General features: G+C 34.8%; 1 protein-coding gene and 1 long non-coding RNA gene across 3 annotated transcripts in view; one reads left to right on the top strand and one right to left on the bottom strand.

Annotated features, from left to right (window-relative positions):
- Cnga (Cyclic nucleotide-gated ion channel subunit A) overlaps window positions 1-23,964 on the bottom strand; it is a 144,032-nt gene that overhangs the window by 61,631 nt on the left and 58,437 nt on the right. For both annotated transcript variants that reach the window (XM_064055034.1, XM_064055035.1), the window contains 2 exons: window positions 13,488-13,724; window positions 3,180-3,342 (listed from right to left, as the gene is read on the bottom strand). In XM_064055034.1, the coding sequence (XP_063911104.1) occupies window positions 3,180-3,342; window positions 13,488-13,724 (400 nt within the window). The remainder of the gene's footprint in view (window positions 1-3,179; window positions 3,343-13,487; window positions 13,725-23,964) is intronic.
- LOC135128141 (uncharacterized) lies at window positions 20,267-21,612 on the top strand. The gene is made up of 2 exons (XR_010280344.1): window positions 20,267-21,248; window positions 21,306-21,612. It is a non-coding gene; the product is annotated as an uncharacterized LOC135128141 (long non-coding RNA).

Here is a 23,964-nt window from a genome sequence, read left to right as displayed (position 1 = left end):
GTCACGCCTGGTGTGAACAAAAAGTTGATTCCGAAATTTAGGGGACCATATGTAATTAGTGCTGTACTGCCTCACGATAGGTATTTCATAACAGATATTGAGGGTTTCCAGCATACGCAAATACCGTTTAAAGGGGTTTACGATTCTTCAAGGATGAAGCCTTGGTTAGGTAGTGATGTAAATTCAAGTTGTTCGCTAGATACGCAAGAGACCTAATAAGATTTGTTTTTGTTTATAAGTTCTTATATGTATTTTGTATGTATTTGTGGTTAGGTGGGATTATTTTATTGTAGCTTGTGTTATTTCGTCATGCCGATCTCAATTGTATGTAACTTATGGTCAGCTGTGGTATGTAAGTCTTATGTATGTATCCGCTAACTTTATTATGTTGTAGATTATGTGATTACGTCACTTAATATTATGTTAGTCAGCTGTATACACGTTAGGTGCTTTTATGTATTATTTGCTAACTTTTTATGTTTTATAGTTGTCATTTTTACGTATTTATGTCACATAGTTATGTTAGTCAGCTGTATACACCTTGTGTCTTAAAGCATATAATAGTAGACTATTTTTCCATTTTCCGTGAAATAACTTTATGTCTTGTACATATACTACATGTTTGTAACTTTAGTGTTAAGTTTATGATTCAGTTATTACGTAAAATTAGATTGGTTGTAACGGACGAGGTCGTCCTAAGTCAGAATGGCCGAACTGTAGTCGCTAAATTTTTAAATTTAAATTTCGCGCCATGAACTGTAACAACATCGGAAGGGTGATCGTGCGCGATGAGCTGCGACTCTCCCCTTCGTCCTCCAGCCGTCGTAGAAGTAAGATGTGTCGTAAATATATTTTAATAATTATAAGTCTTTAGATACAAATCCTGCACGCCCTGTATAATTCCGCTACAGCCTCCTACATTCTAAAATTTGACAACAATCGGTTTCGTACTTTCGGAAATTATCTCTCTAATAAAAATCGACTCAGGCGACGGATATAAGGCGGACGGGTGGCAGGTAGACAAATAGATGGAAACAAGAAACCTATTTTTTTCATACTCTAGGGGTCATTCAACGGCGAGAAATCATGAAATCATAAAAATAGCGTACAATGTGTAAGTAAAAATACAAGGTTTTTATAAATAATTCTAAGGGCGCAGTTGGCCATGGATTTCAAAAATCCCGCTTCGCTAAAATTATGCCTCATTATGACACTTCTAATTTGATATCGATGTTATTTGTAACCTGTCATTTAAAGTCATCGCTTTTATTGTTCTAACGTTTTTCAAGTGTGAATTACAGTAATTCTCCTTGATCCAAGCTCAAAACAACAAAATAGTCGTTTTCAAGACTCTTGGTGCTTGGGTACGAAAATTTCGTTTTTGTGCTAGGAAGCACCGTGAAAATAGTTTATTCTGTTGAACAAGACACTTTCATTGTTATGTCTTATTATCACATTTGGTAAACGGAGAGTGAAATTGAACAATGGGTCCAAAACATGACGAGAGGATGTTACAGAACATTTTTGAAAATAAGAAAAAATTATCGAACATGTGCCTTGAACAAATTGGTGAACATTTTCACCATTTACTGTGATGTCTAACCACAATAAATTTGTTAATTTTACGTGTGGTATTTGTCGTGTGTCCTTGGGCATTTAGTAAAATACACATAAAGGGAAGGCGGCACGCTTCCATGGCTCATTTCGATCCTATAATCATTAGAGATAGATAATAATATCGATTTAATTATTTTCAGTAACTGAAATAACACTTGCGAACAAAATAAAATTTGAAAATTACTTATACAAGAATATGAGTATACAAACAGAAAAAAAGATGGTTTATTATGAGACTGATGACACCATCGTCATACATATACAGCAAAAACCTCTGACTTTGTATATTGCTTTTTTTTCCGCTTCCAACAAATGATAGATCAAATGAAATCGTTGATGTAGTCTAAATAATATTTTAGAGAACAAAGATTATAACACAATATCATCGCATTACCAGAAATATCCAAACTAAAGAACTTAAAACAAAATAGAAACAGAACAATTTAACTTCGGACAGCTAGCTAGCCGACCAAATTTGGATACAATATCATTTGGGCAACTACTTATAATATTTCAATAGGATAAACAGTGATTTGTAGACGATATTCACATGTAAATGGAAGACCATAAAACTATAAATTTATGAGAAATGGGAAATCTATAGTTCATCGTAAAATAAATGATAAGTTTGAATTTAATTTTAGTGAAGACGAAGGATATGAATTATTACGATAAATGTTGTTTTAATCTCAATATTAGGTACCTCGTGAAGATTTAAAAAATATAACCAAATCATCAACAAAACGAATCCAGCGAAGCCTCATGGGAGAGTGGAATCCAAGAATTCATCATGAAATAAATTTACATTATCTGTCTGTTTTGTTCTCGTAGACCGTCTTGTTCATTGTTTCACACAACTTCGGTGAAATCTAGGGTTCTTTTATTAAGCAGTTCTTTTTTTTATATGTAAAGAAAAAAGAAATGAATCCAATTTATTCACCGGTAATGGAGCAACCTTAGTTGGCTGCAGGTTTTATATACATATAGAAAGAACTTTTAAGAGGGTGAAAATTAAGTAAGTTTTTTTTAATATTAATCTGCTCTGTACAGGTTGTTTAAAAAAAGGCTAAAGTATGATTTTAACCTACATATATGCTTTTGAAAAAAATTATGAAAATGTGACCCATTCTGTTGTTCCATAATAGAAAAAAACAAACTGATGCAAAATATGAGTGATTTTATGATAAATATGTAAATCATTATCATTTCGTCCTGTAAATGTTTATTATATACTTAAAATAGGAAACTTTTAACTAAAATATCAACTTGTCCCCGACAGATATACTTAATCGGCATTCATAATTTCTTAACACTTTTTGAAACCATTAAAATGTACAAGTAGTCGACCTAAAACGTAAAGAAGAAACTTAACGCCCGTGTAAAATGTCTTCGAGATATCTAGAGTGGAACGACGTCTGATTATCTAAAGGTAGATAATTCGTAGCCAGATGTTTGATTTCTGTTCCGACGTTCTCTTTCTTTTGATAATGAACTGAATCAATAATTACGTTATTTGAAAGCAAGCAGAGCGTTAAAATAACTACTTATGGATGGTTAATTACCTTCATGAGCATGAACAAAAATATCTGCAATGTAGATCGTATCACAGAGATAATCCAATGTCCACCAGAGCCATGGCACTGAATTGTTCAGTTCCCAAAACACAGCTCTTCCCAGAACAAAGATAACGTTGTAGAGCACAGCCAGAGATACAACCATCAGCCACTGCAACAAAGAGCGGTTATTTAAGTCAAAATTTGACAAATTCATTGTGAACACTACAGAAAAGGTACACACATGTTTACTAAAAACTTTTAACCACACATAAGGAAAAATGCTGGTAGTATTTATTCCTCATTAAGCTTTTCACTGTAGTTATTATTTTAATCAGATAATAGGTTTGTGGTTAACCCACATAATTTTGAATTCTCGTCAAGATTTACACAATCGAAAATATGCTAATTCGACAAATAACCCCTATGCAACAATAGGCTTCATATGCAAAGAAAGTATGTCAATACAATTTTGTTATCTACAATGTTATAAGTATTTAAATGATAAATGCAAACTAATTTGTGCATAGAAAATTATTACGAGTACATAGAATTTTTGTTATCTGCTTTAAATATGTATTAGTTTTTCCAAAGCTATCAGCTTCTTATTTTTTCTTTCATCGAAATATGCTATAGATAATTTGAAAATAATTAAACAATTCATGTCATAGAACTCTCTTATCTTTGTACCGTATAATAAAATTGTGCTTTGCCTTTTATGCAGGGATGTGGAAAGCATTGATTCCAACACCGCCAAAAGTTCAGAATTAGGACATTCATAAATCATAGATTTCCCTTTATGATATATTGCGGTATAGAATTAGCGAAGAGGAGAACAAAAATACTAAAGCTAATACTGATTTAGCATTAATAAATAATTTTGTTATCAAGAAATTTAAAGCCCAGTAGTAGAATAGTGTGTAAATAGAAATCAAAATTGTTTCCAAGATATAATAAAAACTAGACTAATAAACAAAATTGTCAAAAAAATACAGAAAACCAAGATCAAAAGTAAGGTATTAGTATTACTATTAGTCTTGAAAGGTAGTTAATAGACGTAGATCCAAATAAAAAGTAACGTAGTACACAGTTAGTTATTAAAAACTCATTTTTATTGTATACAAATGTAGTAAGTATTGTCTTTGCCATTTCTATTGAAACACCACCTGTTGATTTGCTTAAAATTTAGCAATTGGTAACAGCTTTCGGTTGATTGACAACGGCTTTTAATTCGAAAATTCTCTGAATATGAACGTTGCTAAATTTACGATTGACAGGTGGTGTTTCAATAGAAATGGCAAAGACTATAGTTGGAAATCACTTGTCCGTAAGGAAATATTGCACCGTTTCTGTTACTTTCTTAAAATAATTTAAATTCTGTATTTATTTGTCCCTTTTTTTTTAGCTAATTTGTAAATATTATGTGTCAACAGTGAATGGTTCTTTAATAAATAACAATAATAATTACTAGTTAAATTTTTAATTTTTAAAATGATTTTGCAATTTAAAAAAATAAAGATTTGCTTTGGGATATATAGAGGATGAGTCACTTAGTGTGCTTTTCGATATTTCATTAGTTATTGGAAATAGAAAAAAAACAAAAGGTGTACAGTTCTTTGAGGACCATATGTCAATAATATTTTCAACTACGTAGAGTGTTTTTAAGGCTTAACACACAACTTAGTTTTTCAAAAGGAATACCCTATATGTTTTTAACATTTTCCTAAATTGACCTCTTTTTAAGCTTATAACTATAGTAATTTTTGAAATTCCGATGTAACGTTGCCAGTTATTCCAATTTTCTTGAAATTTTTTAGCAATGAGAAGGTTCACAAAAAAATCGCAATAGTGTTATTTTTAAAATTTTGGTTACAATATTTTGTAGAGAGATAAATAAAGATACGTATTTTAGTATGGTATAAATAAAATTTGGTTTTAGTATGCAGAGTGCTCATAAAGAAATTTAAATTTTCACATATCGATATTTTAGTTTTCATTTTCTGTTGTTTGTCCTGTTTATTTTTTGTTAAGTATGCTTTATGTTTAAAATTAGGCTTTTTTACTTGTTGATGGGACACATCCAGAACAAAAAATAAAGTAAGGTGCAGTAATAAAATGGTATTCTATTAAAAAAAAACCTGAAATTTTCGTTTTTTATAATTAATGTAATTATATTTCTGTATATAAATAGTATATTATTGGCCAAGGTTGCAAGGCCAAGCATTCTAGACCGAGCGCAAATTAGAACCCGAGACGCGCAGCGTCGAGGGCTCTGAAGCGCGAGGTCTAGGAGTGGCTTTGCAACCGTGGTTAATATACAATTTTTTTCACTAGCAGAAACCATAAGACAATAAATTGAAAAAATAAACGTTCAATTTTTTGACGCAACATGATTTTGTTTTGATTTCTAATCAAACTTGATCTAAATCTTCAACACAAAGAAAACCGTTTACACTTGTCGCTGAATGAATCATTTTATCTTCTACCGTCCACCAACTACCATGCGTATACTCAAGTAATGTTAGTAGCACACATTTGTTCATTTTTAAAGAAATAATCACGTCAAACATTGCGTACATAACCTCAGTTTTTCTTTTTGAACCCGCAGTCGCAAAAGTTGAATTTGCTACCTCTAAATGAATCGACATTTGCATGCGTCATGGCTGCTAGTGAAAAAACTTTATTTAATTGATACCATAACAAAGTGCGTACCTCTGTTTTTTCTCTCCATAAAATATTGTAACACAAATCTTAAAAATAACATTATTGCAATTTTTTTTTTAATGGAAGAGGAGAATATTTTACGACTGGTGCATCGAGTGTCAGTGCGTATTTTTTGGGCATATTTTCTAAAGTAGTGTTTGCGTGAAAAATTTGAAAAGTCGACCGTGTGTGATTGATTAGTTCTGAAGATTACAGAAGGTTTGGGTTCATACCTGTGAAATGTAACACCTCCAGTTATACGATGAACGTGTTTTGTTACAATCTACATACGTATTTACCAATTTTAACAGTCGACCATGAGTAGTTCAGCTTCTTCTAATTATCATCTGCAATTTTCCAAGAAAGATCAAGCTCAGTGCAATCAACGACAACAAACTAACCGACTATGTTGTTGCTGTCAGCAACATAGTTTAACCAAAGAATGTTCTTTTTGCCTTTCGAACAATCGAATATGTATCTATCTCAAGGAAAAATCGTTAGTAGACGAGTTAGTTTCAAAACATCCGAATTTAACGATTAATAACCAAAAAGTTGGCATTGAGCGATTCATTACTCCAGCACAAAGGATCATCATGTCAAATGTTTCTCTCAGTATTCCCCATGATATCATTCTTTCCTTAATTAAGGGTCTTGGATACAAACCTGTTTCTCCCCTGCCTTATTTACTTACTTTACGGTTTTCTTTGTGTTGAAGATTTAGATCAAGTTTGATTAGAAATCAAAACAAAATCATGTTGCGTCACACTACATTTTCCTCCTTGGTATTAAAATATGAAGAAACTAGCTATCAGATTTTCCTAACATATGATTACCAAGCTTGTCTTAAATGTCGTCAGACCGGTCATATAGCCAGTCAGTGTACAATCCAATAACAAGTTTCCTCGAAGCCTGATCCGCTGACTAAACCCATTGATGCTGCTACCACTGATGATGCTGACACCCGACACCCGACACAACATCCGACAATATGGTTACAGAAACTATGATATTCAATACTAGTAACAATGCTCTTGATGCTGCCACACATAAAAGATCCAACCCCTTCGACGATTTACCTGTAAATGAGCCCTCACTTCAAGAGGTGGTATAATATGACTCCTTTAATTGAGCCTTAAACAAAGTTGTGCCCAACGATTCGACTGGAAGTTTTACTGGCACTCTGGATTTACTGGAACCGGTGTAAGTTTTATGTAACGAAGCTGACCCTTTCTTCCCTCTCTGTCCTTGTCATCTCTGGATCGAAATGATTAATTATTATATTCACCTCAATTACTCATGTAACTTCTTCTTTATTCTTATGTCCACTAATCTATATCAATATTGCTTCCTTGAAACTGTTATGGCAGTGAATAAACCTTCTTTTGTGATGGTTACTGAAACGTGGCTTACTTCAGATTTACCGGATTCAGGATACAGTCTTTTTAGGAGAGATCGTCAATCTATAAGAGGAGGAGGATGAGTCTGCATATAAGTATCCGATTTTGTAATGTCTAATTTCACAGTCTCTATTGTGATATTGACACTTCGAACATCGTGAAAATAGCGGAAAAATCATCATCAGTTGTTCTTGATTGTGCATATCGAGCCCCATCTAGTGATTTTGATATTGATTTAAATTTATTTAATGCGCTGACCGCCTTAGCTAATGACCAAAACAATGTTCTCATTTGTGGATATTTTAATGTTCCTGAGCTGAATTGGCCGCTAGAGTGTTCTGGATCGTTAAACCGATCTTCGCAGTTGCTGGTAGATTTGATTAGCGACTTTCATTTGTATCAAATGGTATTGGGGCCAACCAGATATAGAAAAAACCAGTGCCCTTCTGTGCTAGATCTAGTTCTCTCCTATAACCCTGACTTAATTGCTAATCTAGAATATTCTAGCCCAATTGGTAAACAACGATGTGACAATTCTAGTGAGTCTTTAGATCAGCATACAGGCTACAAATTAATTATCAAATGTTAGAGAAAGATCTGCTTGAAGTTGACTGGGCATCAACTCTTAAGTACAGTACTATTTCTGAAAATTGAGGAGCGTTTAAATCCCAGCTTCAAGAACTAACCCTCCTCAACTCTATCCCTAGAGTATTTATGAAATCCACCAAAAATCCTTGGATTAATGATGAATTGGTTAAAAGGATCCGTATCAAAAGAAATTTGTGGCGCTCCGTCAAATGTATTAGTAATGTGGTAGATTATGCTCCTCACCGAACTTTTTCAAATTAAGGTAGTTAGCTTCGAAAAAATTAAAAGCGCTAAATCCTCATAGGAAGCTCAACTTGCTCCAAATAAAAACCCTAAGTCTTTTTACAAATACATTCGTGACAGTCTCAGAGGATCAGTTCGAAAACCGCAGTTGAGAGATTCCATTGGCGCATTAATTCCATATGTGCATTAATTCCATATAATGACAAAACTGCAAATATTTTTGCAGATACTTTTGCTGAAACATAACACTGCCGAACCTTCTACAAATTTTTCTATAGTTTCTACACCTCAATGTACTCTCACTAACTAATGTTGTGTTCCTTGAAGATAAAGTATATACTAGGCTCCGAAAGTTGCAGAAACCTAAATCTCCTTTACGTAAGTCCTAGACTCTCCTCATCAGCAATCAATCATATATCACCGGTAAATTGCCTAACGATTAGAGAACAGCAACTGTCAAACCGATTTTTAAAAAAGGAAACCAACTTGATATTGGAAATTTTTGCACTATCAGCCTAACATATCTGATTAGTAAGTTGATGGAATCCATTATATGTCATTCTATGATGAAGTTCCTTTATGAACATGAGATCATTCCGGTTGAGCAACAAGGATTTGTGCCCAAGCCATCGGTAGTTACCAATCTTCTCAGCTGCCTCAATGACTGGTCCAGAGAACAACGATAATCCTGTCGATGTAATTTATTTTGACTACGTCCAAGCATTTGATAAAGTCCCGACGCGTCGCCTATTGCACAAACTTGAGCATTTTGGAGTCACAGGTGGATTACTTAAGTGGATAGAAGGCTTTTTATCGTTTCGAACATTTAGAGTAAAAATTGATGGCTGCCTTAGTAATTCACGCAAGGCCCTAAGTCGGGTTGCACAAGGAACAGTTTTAGGCCGCTTACTATTCATAATTTATATCGCCGATCTTACCGTAGAACTTTTCAGTCCTTTTGCCCTATTCGCTGACGACTTGAAATTGTATAACACCTCGAAGAATAATAATGTTTTAAAGGCGGATTTAATAACACTTTATGCATGGGCGCAAAAATGGCTTATACCCTTCAATATCAAAAAATGTTGTGTACATCATCTAGACAGTATCAATCCCAAAATGCAATATAATCTTGGTGACCACGTGTTGCAGTATGTATAGTCGCAGATTGATTTGGGTGTCACCATTACAGAACATTGGTCCTGGTCTTCTCACATCTTATCTCCGGTCAAAAAAAGGTAAGTTCATTGGGTATTTGATAAGAAAAGCTTTCCCCTGTGCTTTCATCGAAATCATCGCACATTCAATCTGGGTTAGGCATAAACAGCTGCTGGTTCAACGTTGCATCACCCGTATCCTTTTTGGTTTTCATGGTCCTAGCTATGAAGATCGTCTTAAAATAATGAAAATACTGACAATTGAACACCGTAAAGTTAGAGATGTTATCACGACCTTTAAAATATCACAACTCGATTTAGCTATTCGTCATCTTTTTTCAACATCTGTTGATCCAAGAACACGAGGGCATAGACTAAAACTACGTAAATGTGCTTTCAAAACAAAAATGGGACAATTCTTCCTCCCGCAGTGGATTTTCGGTATTTGGAACTCTATATTTCCAAGTATAATCGAAAGCCCTTCTTTAATCAGTTTCAAGATAGCACTAGATAGCATTTTTAAATAAATAAATAAATAAATAAATAAATAAATAAATAAATAAAACTCTTGCATTGCTAATAAAATTCAAAAAGCGACTAGGTGGAGTTGAGCCGCACAAGAGGATCCGGGTAGAGTTGTTTAACTCGTAGGTGGCATTGCCACGTTATTCCAGCTTTTTTGATTTTTTTTAGCAATGCAACTTTTTGTTTGAGAGATAAGCAGAGGTATGTTGTGGTATCAATTAAATTTTAATACACAGAGTGTTTATAAAACAATCTGAAAGATTCCAATTTTGAAATATCGATTTTTAATTTTTTTCAAACAGAACACCTGTATCGGGGTGTCTCTTAAAAAGTAAAAAATCGCGCAATAACTATCACCTTTAAATATAGAAAATGCTTAACAAAAAAAAGAACACACATAGTTTTTTATAAGGTATGACTGATTTTTACACTTTTGACATTTTCAACCATTTATCAACCATTTTCGAAAATTAGCTAGACATTTTCCTGTAGAATTCGACATCCGGAAATCAGTTTCGGTCTCATTTCTTCGAAAATTTCTATCGTTGTACCAAAATCGTCAATTCAAATCTGGCAATTTTTACAGTCGCAGTAGCAAATAGTATAACAAGAAATTTACGATTGGTGCCTTTTTTACTTTTTTTTACGTCCTAGATTCTATTAATTTCCACTCCCACTCCATAGAAGAACATTATTAGCCCCGCCCACCCACCCTGTCTTCATTTCGGTGATTAATTTTATCCGGACTGATTGAAATGAATGATCATATACTCAGTAAAAATAAAATTAGTATTCAGAATGAGAAGACTGGGAGTGGGCGGGCTTAGTCCTTGACAAAATAAAACTGCTTTTGGCAAATGACATACCTTCCAAGAAAATGGAGGGCGGGAGGGCGGGGCTAGTCCTTGATAAGAAAAAACTGTTTTTGGCGAATGATATATTTTCCAAGAAAACAAGGGCGGGTGGGCGGGGCTATCATTTTATAAGGTATGACTGATTTTGACATCCAGAAATCATTTTCGGCCTCATTTCTTCGAAAATTTCTATCGTTCTACCAAAATCATCAGTTGAAATATAGAAATTTTTACAGTGGCAGCAGCAAATAGTATAACAAAAAATTTACGGTTGGCGCTTTTTTTTTACTCTTTTTACATCCTAGATTCTATTAATTTCCACTCCCACTCCATAGAAGAACATTATTAGCCCCGCCCACCCACCCTGTCTTCATTTCGGTGATTAATTTTATCCGTTCTGAATGAAATGAATGATTATATACTCAGTAAAAATAAAATTAGTATTTAGAATGAGAAGACTGGGGGTGGGAGGGCTTAGTCCTTGACACAATAAAATTGCTTTTGGCAAATGACATACCTTCCAAGAAAATAGGGGGCGGGTGGGCGGGGCTAGTCCTTGATAAGGAAATACTGTCTTTGGCGAATGATATACTTTCCAAGAAAACAATGGCGGGTGGGCGGGGCTATCATTTTATAAGGTATGACTGATTTTGACATACAGAAATCATAAGATGAAGTATAATAAAACATAGGATGTTCTATTGGAAAAATGCGAAATATCGATATGTCAAAAATGTAACAATTAATATATTTTTTGACACATTAAGATTAAATTTTATTTAACAACAAAGTATCTACCTTTATTTATCTCGGCACAAAATATGTATTGCAAAAAAAAAAATTCAAGAAACTTGGAATAACCTGCATGGGAATTTAAAAAATATACTACAATTATAAACCTTCAATTGGAATATATCGAGTGCTCCGAAGAACTCGAAAAATTGGTTAAAACAAGCCCTGCATTAAACTTTTGAAAATATTAAACTTTAGTGTTGAAGAATTGACTTCGTAATTTTGATTTGTTCTAATGAACTGCATGTCTGAGAGAAATGAAATAAGTAGTTATTAATCATTTAATAATAATTTGCTGCAATATGTTCCACAACAACATTTTTGACAATTTTTTTTCGGAATTTTAAACTGTTTATTAAATTCACATTAATTCATATTGTTACGAAATAAACCCATACACCGGCCGAGTACGACGCCTATGTGTTTTCTAGTATGTGCGGCGATGATGGGTGACTCATGGTCGGTGACGGCGGCCGGGTGGTGTTCGCATAAATACAAGTCTGGAGCCGGCTACCGGAAATCTCGATTGCGGGGTCCAGAAATACCTAGAAGCGGCCTACGCGATCCATTCAGAGAAATGTATCGATTTAAATAGAGGCCATTGTCGGGAACGATTATTCAGTCAACAAGTCGAGCTGAGCGAAGACAGTCAAGTTTTCTACAAAATCGCTGTGTAATCCGTCGTGTAAATTTGAGTTATTGAGAAATGAATTGTTGAGTTTTACCCACGCCCATTTTAGCTCACCGATTATCGTAACAATATGCTTTATTAGTGAATCACATGTTTTTACGCATTCATTATGACACTATTAGTATCCGTGTGACAATATCTGAGGACAATACAAGTTTTTGTCAGCGGATCCTTAAATAAATTGGTACTAAAAGAATCTGATATTTCACCTCATACTCACTATGATGCAATGATTTTTAACAACTTTTAGGCAGTGTGATTTGTCAGATTTTAGTTTACAATTTATTTTTAGAACTAGTTACTGTGTGATCCTTAGTAGTACCAGAAACGCAATAGAAATGCAGAATATATGCGTGCAAAGTAGGATGTAAAATTTAAAAACATTTATAATAAATGAACAGCCATATTTCACTATGCATGAAATTAAAATTTATTAAGTTATTTGCATTTTGTTGTTGGTTAATTCTTGCATTAAACACAATTATGGCACAAAAAATATCTTATTTTCAAAATTACCTTAAATTTCATGGAACGTATGAAGTTAACTGAATATGAAGCAACAGTGCAGGCAAAGCAAATAGAAATACAATCAAGGAACTGACTAGAGTCTTCAAGTGTTGTTCTTTAGGAACAAACAAAAGACAATTTTTAAAGTTCTGATTCAGTGAACTTTAAACATAGGAAGTTTCTACATAAAATAAATCGTGAGGATTGTAGCTCCGTCGAATTTGCTTTACAAGGAAATATTCTTTTACAGGGAATTATATCTTTTGTTTCGTTATGTTAGCAAATTCGTATTACTTTAGCCCGAGTAGTTAGGTATTAAGTATAAACTGACTTCTATTAGTATAAGTAACTATTTGATAAAAACACATGATTTGCGCCACAAAAATATTGTTTTGACTAAACTTTACTAAACAATAATTATCGCGAAAATGGTCTTTTAGTTGATGCATGCATTGATTTATACTAAAAAATTAAATAAAAATCATTTGGCGAATTAAGTATATATGTTCTATGAAACAGATTCACTTTGATTACTCTTTTTCATAATTTGGTGCTTCTAACCAATATAAATTTGCATATAATCAGTTAAACACCTTTGTGTTAGAGTCGTATTCATACGGCTGCTTGGAAGTTTAAAAACAAAAAAATTCTTTGTTTCCCTCGGTCGTCGAACAAATTTATTCCTACGTCCCATTAAGTCTAAATTGCGAACACTCGTAATTTCAACACAAACTTCCTAATTGAATGAATCAGAGTTAGTTGAAGTAGTTGTTAAATCGAACCACTGCATTTGAAGCTCTATTATGTCCTGCATAAAAGGTTAACGACTTAGGAGAGAAGTGACTAAAAAGTTTATGGACCTTATAGTAGGACGGAAGCGCTGGATCAACAACAATCCTGTGACCCCAACAAGTGGGTTCTGGAGTATCCATCGCATCAGCATTTTCATCCTGGTGACTTTTGTCCACAAACCAATCCGGTGGGTGCGAATCCCTTCGGGAAAAACGTCGAAAACGAATTGCTGCCTGGAGGGATGCTGCCACTTGTCTTAACCGTCCTCGCACAACCGAAAACAGTCTGTTTTGTGGAACATTTTCCTGAAAATAAAAGATAAATAAGAGATATTATTCCGTTAAAAAAAGGACATCATCCAATTATTGTTTTTGGCAGCAATTTAAAGTATATCGGTTTAAAGAATTTAGTATTATTAATTAAGAAATATGCAAATATGATTTTTGCTATCCAATACAATGGATTTTAGCTTTTCTTGGGGTGCGACGAAGCTCGAAGCTACATTAAATTAATTTTCTTTTATCTTTTAAGTAGTTACCGTTGGCAAAGCTAACGCTTAGTTCCAATTATTAATGAAACGCTAATCTTGAAAGTGTTTCAGACTTTATATGAAAAGAGCAATTTTGCTCCAAATTCGGATTTTTAATTTATCTTATGAAAACATTAGGGATGAAAAATAGTAGGTATAATACATTTAATATAATCCTTCAGTAACCAGAGAGTACGGAGCTAAAATAATAATTGATGGTGGTTAATGCTTATTTGAAAGCAAAGTGTAATTACGGGGTGAAATACTAAGTAGTAATGTATAGGTGAACTGCTCGTGTAGAAAATTTTCCAGTTAAGATTTTTTTATTTTTAAATTCAGTTAAAACTTGTTTAAATTTGATATTGATTTATTGGATGTATAATTTAAATGATTACAAGTGGAAGTTAAATGCGATTTAACACCATCCATCTAGTGAAGATGACGAAGATGAGCATAGCATTAATGAAATTGAAGTTAGCGGTTCCTCCTTTCCTCATAATTCTGATTACCGTAGCATGGCGTGATTCATTCATTTGCAAATATGGTTTTGAAGATGAAATGTCATTGCGCCTTGTTATTTTAATTAATTGTTCCACATAAATCGAACCGTTGCTAAAAATGTGATAGCAGAACAGTGAAATGGACCGTTATGATTTTTTGTTTTTTACGTCATTTGTCCGCATGTCTTTGTACGTCCTTTGGCATTAGTTTTTCCTTTGTAAGGATTAGATGCTAAAACATGACCTTTCAGATTTTACGTAGGTGGGATTTACGCAACAATTTTCCATATACGCATGCGGTACGTTTATTTGAATCTTGTTATGAACGCCGTTTTTTTCTCTAATCCTCCTTGTTTTATTAATCAGTGATAAAATGAGTTTCTACGTAGAATCCTAGATTATTTAATATCTTTTTGAAATAGCGACGCTAACACAACACTTTCCTTATTCCTAGCGAGCAATAAAAACACAATCAAATATAGCTATGGATTTTAGAAGATTTGTCTGTGAGGGAATTTTTGTCTTGTCAGACTACCGTCAGATTGCAAGTTGTCAACATTGAACTTTTTAAAATATCGAAAATTGTAGGTGTATTTACAAAATAAATGTTTTCTGTTACTTGTCAACCACAACATACTTTTTATATTTAGATACTATATTCTATATTGACTTTAAACGGACTAAAATAATAATTACAAAATTTTCAAGTTTTCTCTGCACTCGTAAATAGACGCTTTGCAACTGCACTTATGTACGTCATTCCGATGGTAATCTTGGCCGCAGGTCAAGGATCGATGTCAATCGACGTCTAACATTTATAGAAAACTCGTAGCTCTTTAGGATATCATAACAGGTTGACGTCAGTGGTGACGATTTGTTTTTACAAATTGTTGCAGTTATTAATAAAATGCATCCTTTTCTGTAACTGTTATTAAAAACTGGCATTGTCTCTTTAAGCTTTTTATACAGATTTATTAATATCTGACAAGAATTCACGCCCAGATGCAGTCATTGTTGCTTTAAACGACGGTATAGAAATGAATGCAGATTTCCCGTTTTCCGTCTCTTTGTATCTTCCTCTCTTTGTGATTTGCGGTTTGACTACTGACAATACTTTGAAGGAGGAATTTCTGAGATTGCTGCACTGGTTAATCTGAAGTTTTCAGTGTAGCAGAAGCTTATAAATCCCGCAAAATCGTAATTAAAATTTATTTACGTATTTCTCACAAAAATGTCAAATTGATATAGTATACATAATCACGTCGTCTTAAATTGTATCAAATAAATAATGCGACCCAGATCAATTCGAATTAAGCAATATGTTTTATTCCTGCTTATAATAATAAGCAAGAATGTAATACTAAATGGGTTTTAAATTGTATAAAATAACATAGTCTTACACGTGTAGTTTATGTATCCGAGTGAGTTTTTACTTGAAACGTCCAAATTTTTGGAAAAAATTCAAAATTAAATGCTTTGAAATCTTGCAGATGTTTTAAAGTTATCATAAGCTCTGTAAATTTTTAATTAAAATATATTTGCCTATCCTCAAAAAATTGATGACGCCACCTCAAAATCTTGTGGAATAAATCCTATCTAAAATGTGCGAAATATGATATGCTAGTAATTGTCGTTGCATTAATATTTTTTAGATTTGCTTATACAGGGTGACTCAAAAAAATTAATGAATGACTCAATTTGTTTTGATGAATAAATCAGGAACTGCAAAAACGAACGCTTTGGAATCTTGCAAACTTTATTGTAAGCATGGTAATTTAAAAAAAAAATGTATCTGTTTATTCCTCCCAAAAAATCGATGACGTCATCTCAAAATGTTACTAATGTTCATATTTTTTGGATTAACTTATGCAGGTAGCTTAAAAAATGAATTAATGAATCAATTTATTTTATTGATTAAATCAGGAACGAAAATTTGGTATAGTATTACACTGCACCAATCTAAGTTGACATATGTGTCCACAAAATTTTTAAAGTAAAAACTCATTTGAAACATACACGTATCAGCTTCTTTGCATTTACTTTAACATTACATATTTATTATAGGGTTTCTCATAAAAAGTAAAATTCGCAAAATCAAATTTCATAATTTTTCGAAAATACTGGATGTCATTTCATTGTACTTCAGGGGCGAGGAAAATTCTGTTGAAACAACCTTCGACCAGTTTTTTAATATTGATAATATCGACCATTTTCATCATTTGTTTTAGAAAGGATGTATTCAATTTCCCTGAAACCTCGGGGACACAGGCCCTGTCTCAAGAAAATGTGTGATTTATTTATTTCGATATCTGAAAACCTACGTCTAATTTTCTTAAAATTCTGAGAACATTAATTAATCTTTTGAAAAATAATCTAATATGCATGGGTTTTGTTTCTGTGGTGAGGAAAACTCTATATAAATAGTTCTAAAGATTTTTGAAGATTAATTATAATTAATCTTTAAATAATTATTTAAAATATGTATTATGTAAAAATAAAAATTAAATCGACTTTTTCAGGAAATGGCCGATTTAATTTTCCTAAACTTTTCAAAACACATTTGGGTGATCTTTAGTGTTTTATTATACACAAAAATATCAAGATTAATAAAACTTAGAAGTCTAATTAGAAATTTATGTTGTATATAAATGAAATTAAAAGATTCTTTTACTTCGGTTAATTTTGTCATGTTTTGTAATCGAGTCCACCGGACGACTGGCTACTTTCATGTTTTCTCGATATTTAATGACCCCTAGAATAGAAAAAAAAAAAAAGTTCCCGTCTGTCTCTTTGGGGTCTGGCGTCTGTCGTTTGCCATCTGTCTACCGTGTGTTCGCATCTGTGTCCATTTTCATTAAACAGATAATCTAAACTACTGGGCAGATTGTTGTCACATTTTGTATGTATAGTAGGAATATCGTGGAGATGGTAAAATGCTTTGTTTGATATTCCCTATCCCACATAAGATCATCCTCAACATTTACAATACTAAGTGTTACTTAAATTTTTCAAAATAACATACTCCTCTACTTTTAGTTTATGAATCCGTATTGAGTTTTTAACCTAGGCATCTAGATTTTTGGAAAAAAATCAAGATGGTCTAACAACATTTTGCAGCTTAACTTTAAACCGAGAGTTCTGAAATCTTGCAAACATTTTATGGTTATCGTAAGCATAGTAAACAGTTAATCAAAATTTATCCGTTTATTTTCTTCCAAAAAAATTGAACACGTCATCTCAAAACTATACCTAAAATATGCACAGTATTAGTAATTTATGGTTGTGGTTTATCAATGCATTCATGTTTTTAGAATTACTTATACAGGGTGACTCAAAAAGAAATTAATGTGGAGACATGTTTTATTGCCCATTCTATTTTCCCGAAAATTTGAGGATATAGTATTCTGATCAACAGCATTACACTGCACCGATTCAAATTGATTGCTTCATTGCCTGTACTTTAACAACCCACACAAATATTAATTTTAGCTCGTGGGGATCATCTTAAAAAAATAAAATTCTTAAAGTTAAATTTTATCATTTTTCTGCATTTGTTCGATTGGACCTTAGGGACGAGGAAAGTTGTGTCGAAATAACTTTTGTACAATTTTTCAGTGTCACAGAATGTTGTGTTTTACTTTAAGGACAAATCATAGTCACTTTTACGACACAACGTATAGCCATATTACAGACATTCATATTTCTATAATATAATTTAGTTCGGTGCATGCTTGTTTGCGGAAATGAAATCATTCGAATCAATTATTTATGCATATAATATTATTAATATAATTTTTAATAGTCATAAACGAACAGCAAACATTCGTTATTTGAAAACATGGTATTTATTTACTCCTCTGATCAATTTTAATTCATTAACTGCTTGAAATACTGTATATCGAGTTTGACATTCGTTTTTCTGGAGAATATGTTGACCAACTCTTTTAAAGTCCCTACTCATTACAATGAGTGAGTTATAATGTATATACAAATAAAGATTATTTTAAATGTCATGTTTTTGTGTGAGGTAGACGTTGAAAAGCAGCCATTTTTAATATGCTGTTATTTATTTAATGCAAAAATGTATAAATATTAATCGATTATTATTCATTATACATGAATATTAATTTTCAATCTTTAACAGTTCTGTAATTATGCAATGAAGCAAATCATGGCAGAATATTTTAAAATACTAAAAATTAAAAAAAAACTAAAAAAAGAATCGTTCCTGGTAAATAGTTCGAACACATTTTATAAATTGGAACAAAGTACGAATAGATTACGAAAAAGTAGTCTGTCTGTCTGTCTGTCTGTCTGTCTGTCTGTCTGTCTGTCTGTCTGTCTGTCTGTCTGTCTGTCTGTCTGTCTGCCGTCTGCCGTCTGCCATCTGTCGTCTGTATCAACTTTTTAATTTCTCATTAAAAATTGGTATTTTGTTGCAATTATAAAAAATAATGTATATGTGTATACAAGATGATGTGGCTATTTATGCCTATCATTAAATGAAACGACAAAAAATTAAATAAAAGAACCACAAATGTCTGCACTGTTTTCATACACGTCAGTCCTATCTTCTGCATACATTTCCTAGTCGGTTTCATTTTTAACATAAATTTAATACAAAACATAAAACTTTAATAATGCAATAAGAGTGAAGTTAATAACACAACTTACTGTGAATAAAAATCAAGTTTGCATCCACCGCGTTAACAAGGGTACTAATATATTAAATGAATTGCTGTCCTTTCATCTAAAGTCTTTAATTTAAAATTTGGGTTAGATTAAATTTAAAATATTGCACAATTACTTTTTTGCTTTTTATTTTGTTTACATTAAAAAAATTGTAAGTATGTAAAAAAGTTTGTATAATTTTTTTTTATTTAATATGTTGCATCCAAGCGAATATTATTCAAATATTTTACCTTAATTTTGCCTACAGCTGTTACAAAATCGTACACTGAAAAGTGTGGATTTTGTGGAAATACCTTTGTCAACTTTTCGGAGCAATCTTTCTCCTTTTACAAGTCATAAAAACCCATGTCCTTAGTCAAGGGGCGCAGTGATGAATTAAATAGAAATGCTTTTATTACTTTTTTTTGTTAAATGGTATTTTCGGATAATATATTATAGGAGTACATACTTATAATTATGTCCTTAACACTTTTTTTAGCATTTCTACTACGTGACAAAAGTGCAGGCTGCATATATGTATATATAAAAAGTTGATACAGGGATATCGCCATTATACGAGTATTTAGTTAAATTAATTATTGATGTACGAATTCATTTGTACGGTATACGAAACTAGTTATAAGGAATATTGAATTCCCAAAATTAAATTCAAAGTATTTTTGGGAGACTGTTACGAGCCAAACTCACAGCTCGTTGCCGGCCTGCTAGTGGAGAAGGGGTGAGTTCCTGCGGGTGCAAAGGGTCAGGTCGCTAGAGGTTCGCAAAGAAGAGAGAGCACACTGTTTTGTGTAGCGACGTCGCCAGGGCGCCACCAGTTTTTATTAAGACACAATTACAACAACAAAAAACCGGAAAAATATTTAACTATTGTAATTGCAAGCTGTTACTTAAATTATTGGTTACAATAAAACCTAAGGTCACTAATTAAAAATAAAATAAGAGTGATAAATAACTAAATAAGTAAGCAAAAGGAAATGAGTAAGATATTAATGATAACGATTTAATGCGACTAACGGTTTACGATAAATACGAGCAATACGAACGATAGTTTAATTACGAAAGGCGACGAACTACTTAACGATAAATACGAGCGATACGAACGATGTTTACGAAACGAACAAATTAGTTGGAGTCGTAACGAATAACGATTTGATTAATTATTTCGAGGGCTATGAGATAAACGAAGTAGGCCACACGCTCGGTAGTCCTAGCGTACGTACGAAGTATCAACGTAGAGCGAAGCGTCACAGTCTTACCGATTGTTATTACTAGGTTATGTGCGAGTGCTAGTTACGCCGAACTTCGAAACGTTTTGCGATACAATAAAGAAAAGGTAAGGCGACTAATACTTAATCTTAACGAGATGGAATGGAAGTACCATGGGCACCTGCCTCCTTCGATATCCACGACGAGATGTCGAAACACAGCGGCGTCGCAGCGAATTTCCAGTCGATGTCGAGTCGAGGTTTTTGGTAACTCTCCAGCTGTTCTGGGAGGGCTCACAACTGCCCACGACAGTTGGAATTCATAGAATTCGTTCTCCCACTCGAAACTGGCTCCAATTCTCGATCACGGGAATAGCAAGATCAGCGACAAAAACAAAAAAGCTGCGGATCGACTGCAGCTTCTCCGATGTTAGCGGGATGGTCTAGTGCTCGTAACCCAAAATCCGACAAAGTCGTAGTGCTCGAATGCACTATATCTTTTACAGCTCACAAATGCGCTCCAAGCGATAGCACCTTTTAGGGGACCCAACAGATCCGACGAATGCGATTCCAAACGTAACGCCAAAGAAAAGGTTGCTAGAACGAACTGCAAAAGAGGAAAGCACTAACCCCCAACACCATTCAACACGAAGTACCAAAGCAAAAATGGATTCCCTTCCACCTGCGATGACGTGGCAAGGTAACGAAGCGAGAATTAACGGAAGTTTGGCCCTCTAGTGGCAAACTTACGAAACGTCGAATTCCGACGAAAATCCCTAATCGATGTAACTAATGAGTGGATGCGATGGTTATTAACAAAAGAAAAAAAACAAACAAGGCTATCAAGATTCCAGAAATGACGAAGACTCTAGGGGACGCTCCACGGCGTTTGTTCCCACCTAGGTAAGCAAATGAAATTCGCGAACAAAAATAACAAACAGAACGAAAATCGAATTTCAGAGTGAAGCTCTGGGATGGCGCGATCCATCCAGTTCCTTATAGCAAGAACCAAGCTGAAACGATCCAGAAGACCGATCTACAACAGCGAGGCTGAAACACTCATCTGAGCCCCTCCAAGCTCAGAATCATCGCGACAGTCTTGCGACTGGGGGAGTCAAAAGCTCGGGACGAACCCTCCACCAAAGTTGTCCTTCATTGCCACCGTGCCCAACCCAACCACCCATGCACGAAATGACGAAACGAAAAAAAAAACGAGTAAACAAAATGTAATCCGATCCGAGAATGCCAATAAAAACCGAAATAGCTACTGCGAATTTTCAATTCGTAACACTCCCCTCTTTCCCCCTCTTAGGAAATTTTCCTCAGCGAAAATTTCACACCGATAGGTAGGATAGGCGACTGAACATCACGACTACTCCGGGCTCTGCGGTGGTGGATCCTGATCGACGAAAGGTTTTAGATCCTTGACGTGCCATTGCCGACGGCCCTTGTTGTCGTCACCTTCCAGGATGTACGTCCCATAGCCTATCTTACGCGAAACACGAAAAGGTCCAAGATAGCGAGGAGCAAGCGAAGAAGAGTAGTGTTTAGAGGCGTCCGACAAAGAATAGTTTTTACGCCACACGAGATCACCAGGAGAAAATTCGAAATGTCGACGTCGCAAATTGTAAGCGCGTGAGCTATTCTCTTGGGCTTTGATCAAGCGTTGTTCAACTAGTTTATACAAGCTTCGCAGTTCTTCCTCATCAGGCGGCTTGCGCTTTAAGAAATCGAGTCCATCCGGGTTTTCGATGGTTCCAAACAATTTTCCGGAGCTAACAAATTCGCGACCGAACGTGAGACGAAATGGAGTAAAACCGGTAACTTGATGTACGGAGGTACGTGCTGCACATGCCCATTTCCGTAGATGCCGATCCCAAGAACGCTGATCATTTTTCGCGAACGAAATGAGCATTGCTTTCAACGTTTTATTCACCCTTTCGGTAGGATTTGCCTGTGGATGGTAAACAGGAGTAAAGCGACGAACAAATCCATACCGCGATGCTAGTTGTTGTAGTTCGCGACCCGCAAATTGAACGCCATTGTCCATTAGCATAAGTTGCGGTGCCCCAAATAACAAAATGATCTCCTCCTCTAGAAGTCGAACAATATTTTTAGCCGTGGCTTTACGAAGTGGGAAAAACCGACAGAATTTACTGAAACAATCGCTCACCACTAAAATACTCGTATATCCCTGAGTAGAACGAGGGAGTGGTCCAACTAAGTCCGTGCTAATAATTTTCCAGGGTCTATCCGCGATAGGGTTTTTGGCCAGAAGTCCTTTAGGCGCAAGCTGTTCCGGTTTAGTCATTTGACAGGTCCTACACCCACGAACATAACGGGCAACGTCAGAGCGTAAGTGCGGCCAATAATAAACTTGACTGATGCGCTTATAAGTTTTAAATACGCCTAAATGACCCCCTAAAGGAGTGTCATGGTTTCTTTCCAAAACCTCTACCCGATATTCCTTGGGAATAACTCGCTTCCATGCGAAGAGTGGATCGTTACAAGTGTTGTCACGCTGATGAGTGAGTTTATAAAGCTGATGACCGTCAACTCGCCACTGGGAGTAACGTACGGGATTTCTTTCGACCTCCGCGAGCATATGATTATACCAACGATCCGTTACCGCTGCCGAAACAGACACGACGCCCTCATCAGACGGCTTTACGACCTCCGACAGGGTATCAAGTTTAGTAACAGCACGACTGAGCGCATCCGGCACAACATGCGAACTACCCTTTCGGTGAACAATTTCGAAATCGAACGCTTGCAAGCGTAGAGCCCATCGACAAAGCTTCCCCGTGGGGTTTTGAAGATTTTGTAACCAAACAAGTGAGTGATGGTCCGTAATGACCGTAAAGCGATACCCCTCAACATACCCACGAAATTTTTCGACTGCCCAGATCACGGCTAAGCACTCCTTCTGGGTGGTACTATAATTGCGCTCGGCGCGATTAAGAGACCGACTAATGTAGCTGATGACGTGCTCGCCATCCGGATATTCCTGCGTTAGTACGGCGCCGATTCCGTAATCGCTAGCATCCGTTTGGATGACGAATGGACGCGAAAAATCTGGACAACATAGCACGGGAGCCGACACTAATTTTTCTTTGATGGTACGAAAAGCCCCTTCCTGATCTAAACTCCAAACAAAAGTATGTTTCTTCCGTAGAAGAGTAGTCAACGGCGCCGCGATTGTTGAAAAATTTGGTATAAACCGCCGAAACCACGAAGCAATTCCCAAAAATTGGCGTACTTGCTTGACCGTACTCGGACTAGGAATATCGATTATCGCTGATACTTTTTCCGGATCGACGTGGAGTCCGTCTCGATCAACGACATAACCGAGATACTTCAAGCTTGGTAAACAAAACTGACACTTGTCCCTTCCCACAGTTAAACCTGCAGCTAGCAGACGTTCGAGAACTAATTTAAGAACTTCTACGTGTTTCTTGAAAGTAGGAGTTACGATAACAATGTCGTCGAGATATTGAAAAACATAAGGCTCAAGGTCATGTCCTAAGATGGTGTCTATTAACCGCTGAAAAGTTGCGGGCGCGTTGGAAAGCCCAAACGGCATACGACGAAATTGAAACAACCCCCTACCCGTTACTGA

The sequence above is a fragment of the Zophobas morio genome, unplaced genomic scaffold (assembly GCF_036711695.1).
Source record: "Zophobas morio isolate AGI-343-1 ecotype UQ-CSIRO unplaced genomic scaffold, CSIRO_AGI_Zmor_V1 ptg000012l, whole genome shotgun sequence".
Lineage (NCBI taxonomy): Eukaryota > Metazoa > Arthropoda > Insecta > Coleoptera > Tenebrionidae > Zophobas > Zophobas morio.
Note: the sequence above shows the minus strand (reverse complement) of the source record. Positions and strands in the feature narration are given on the sequence as shown.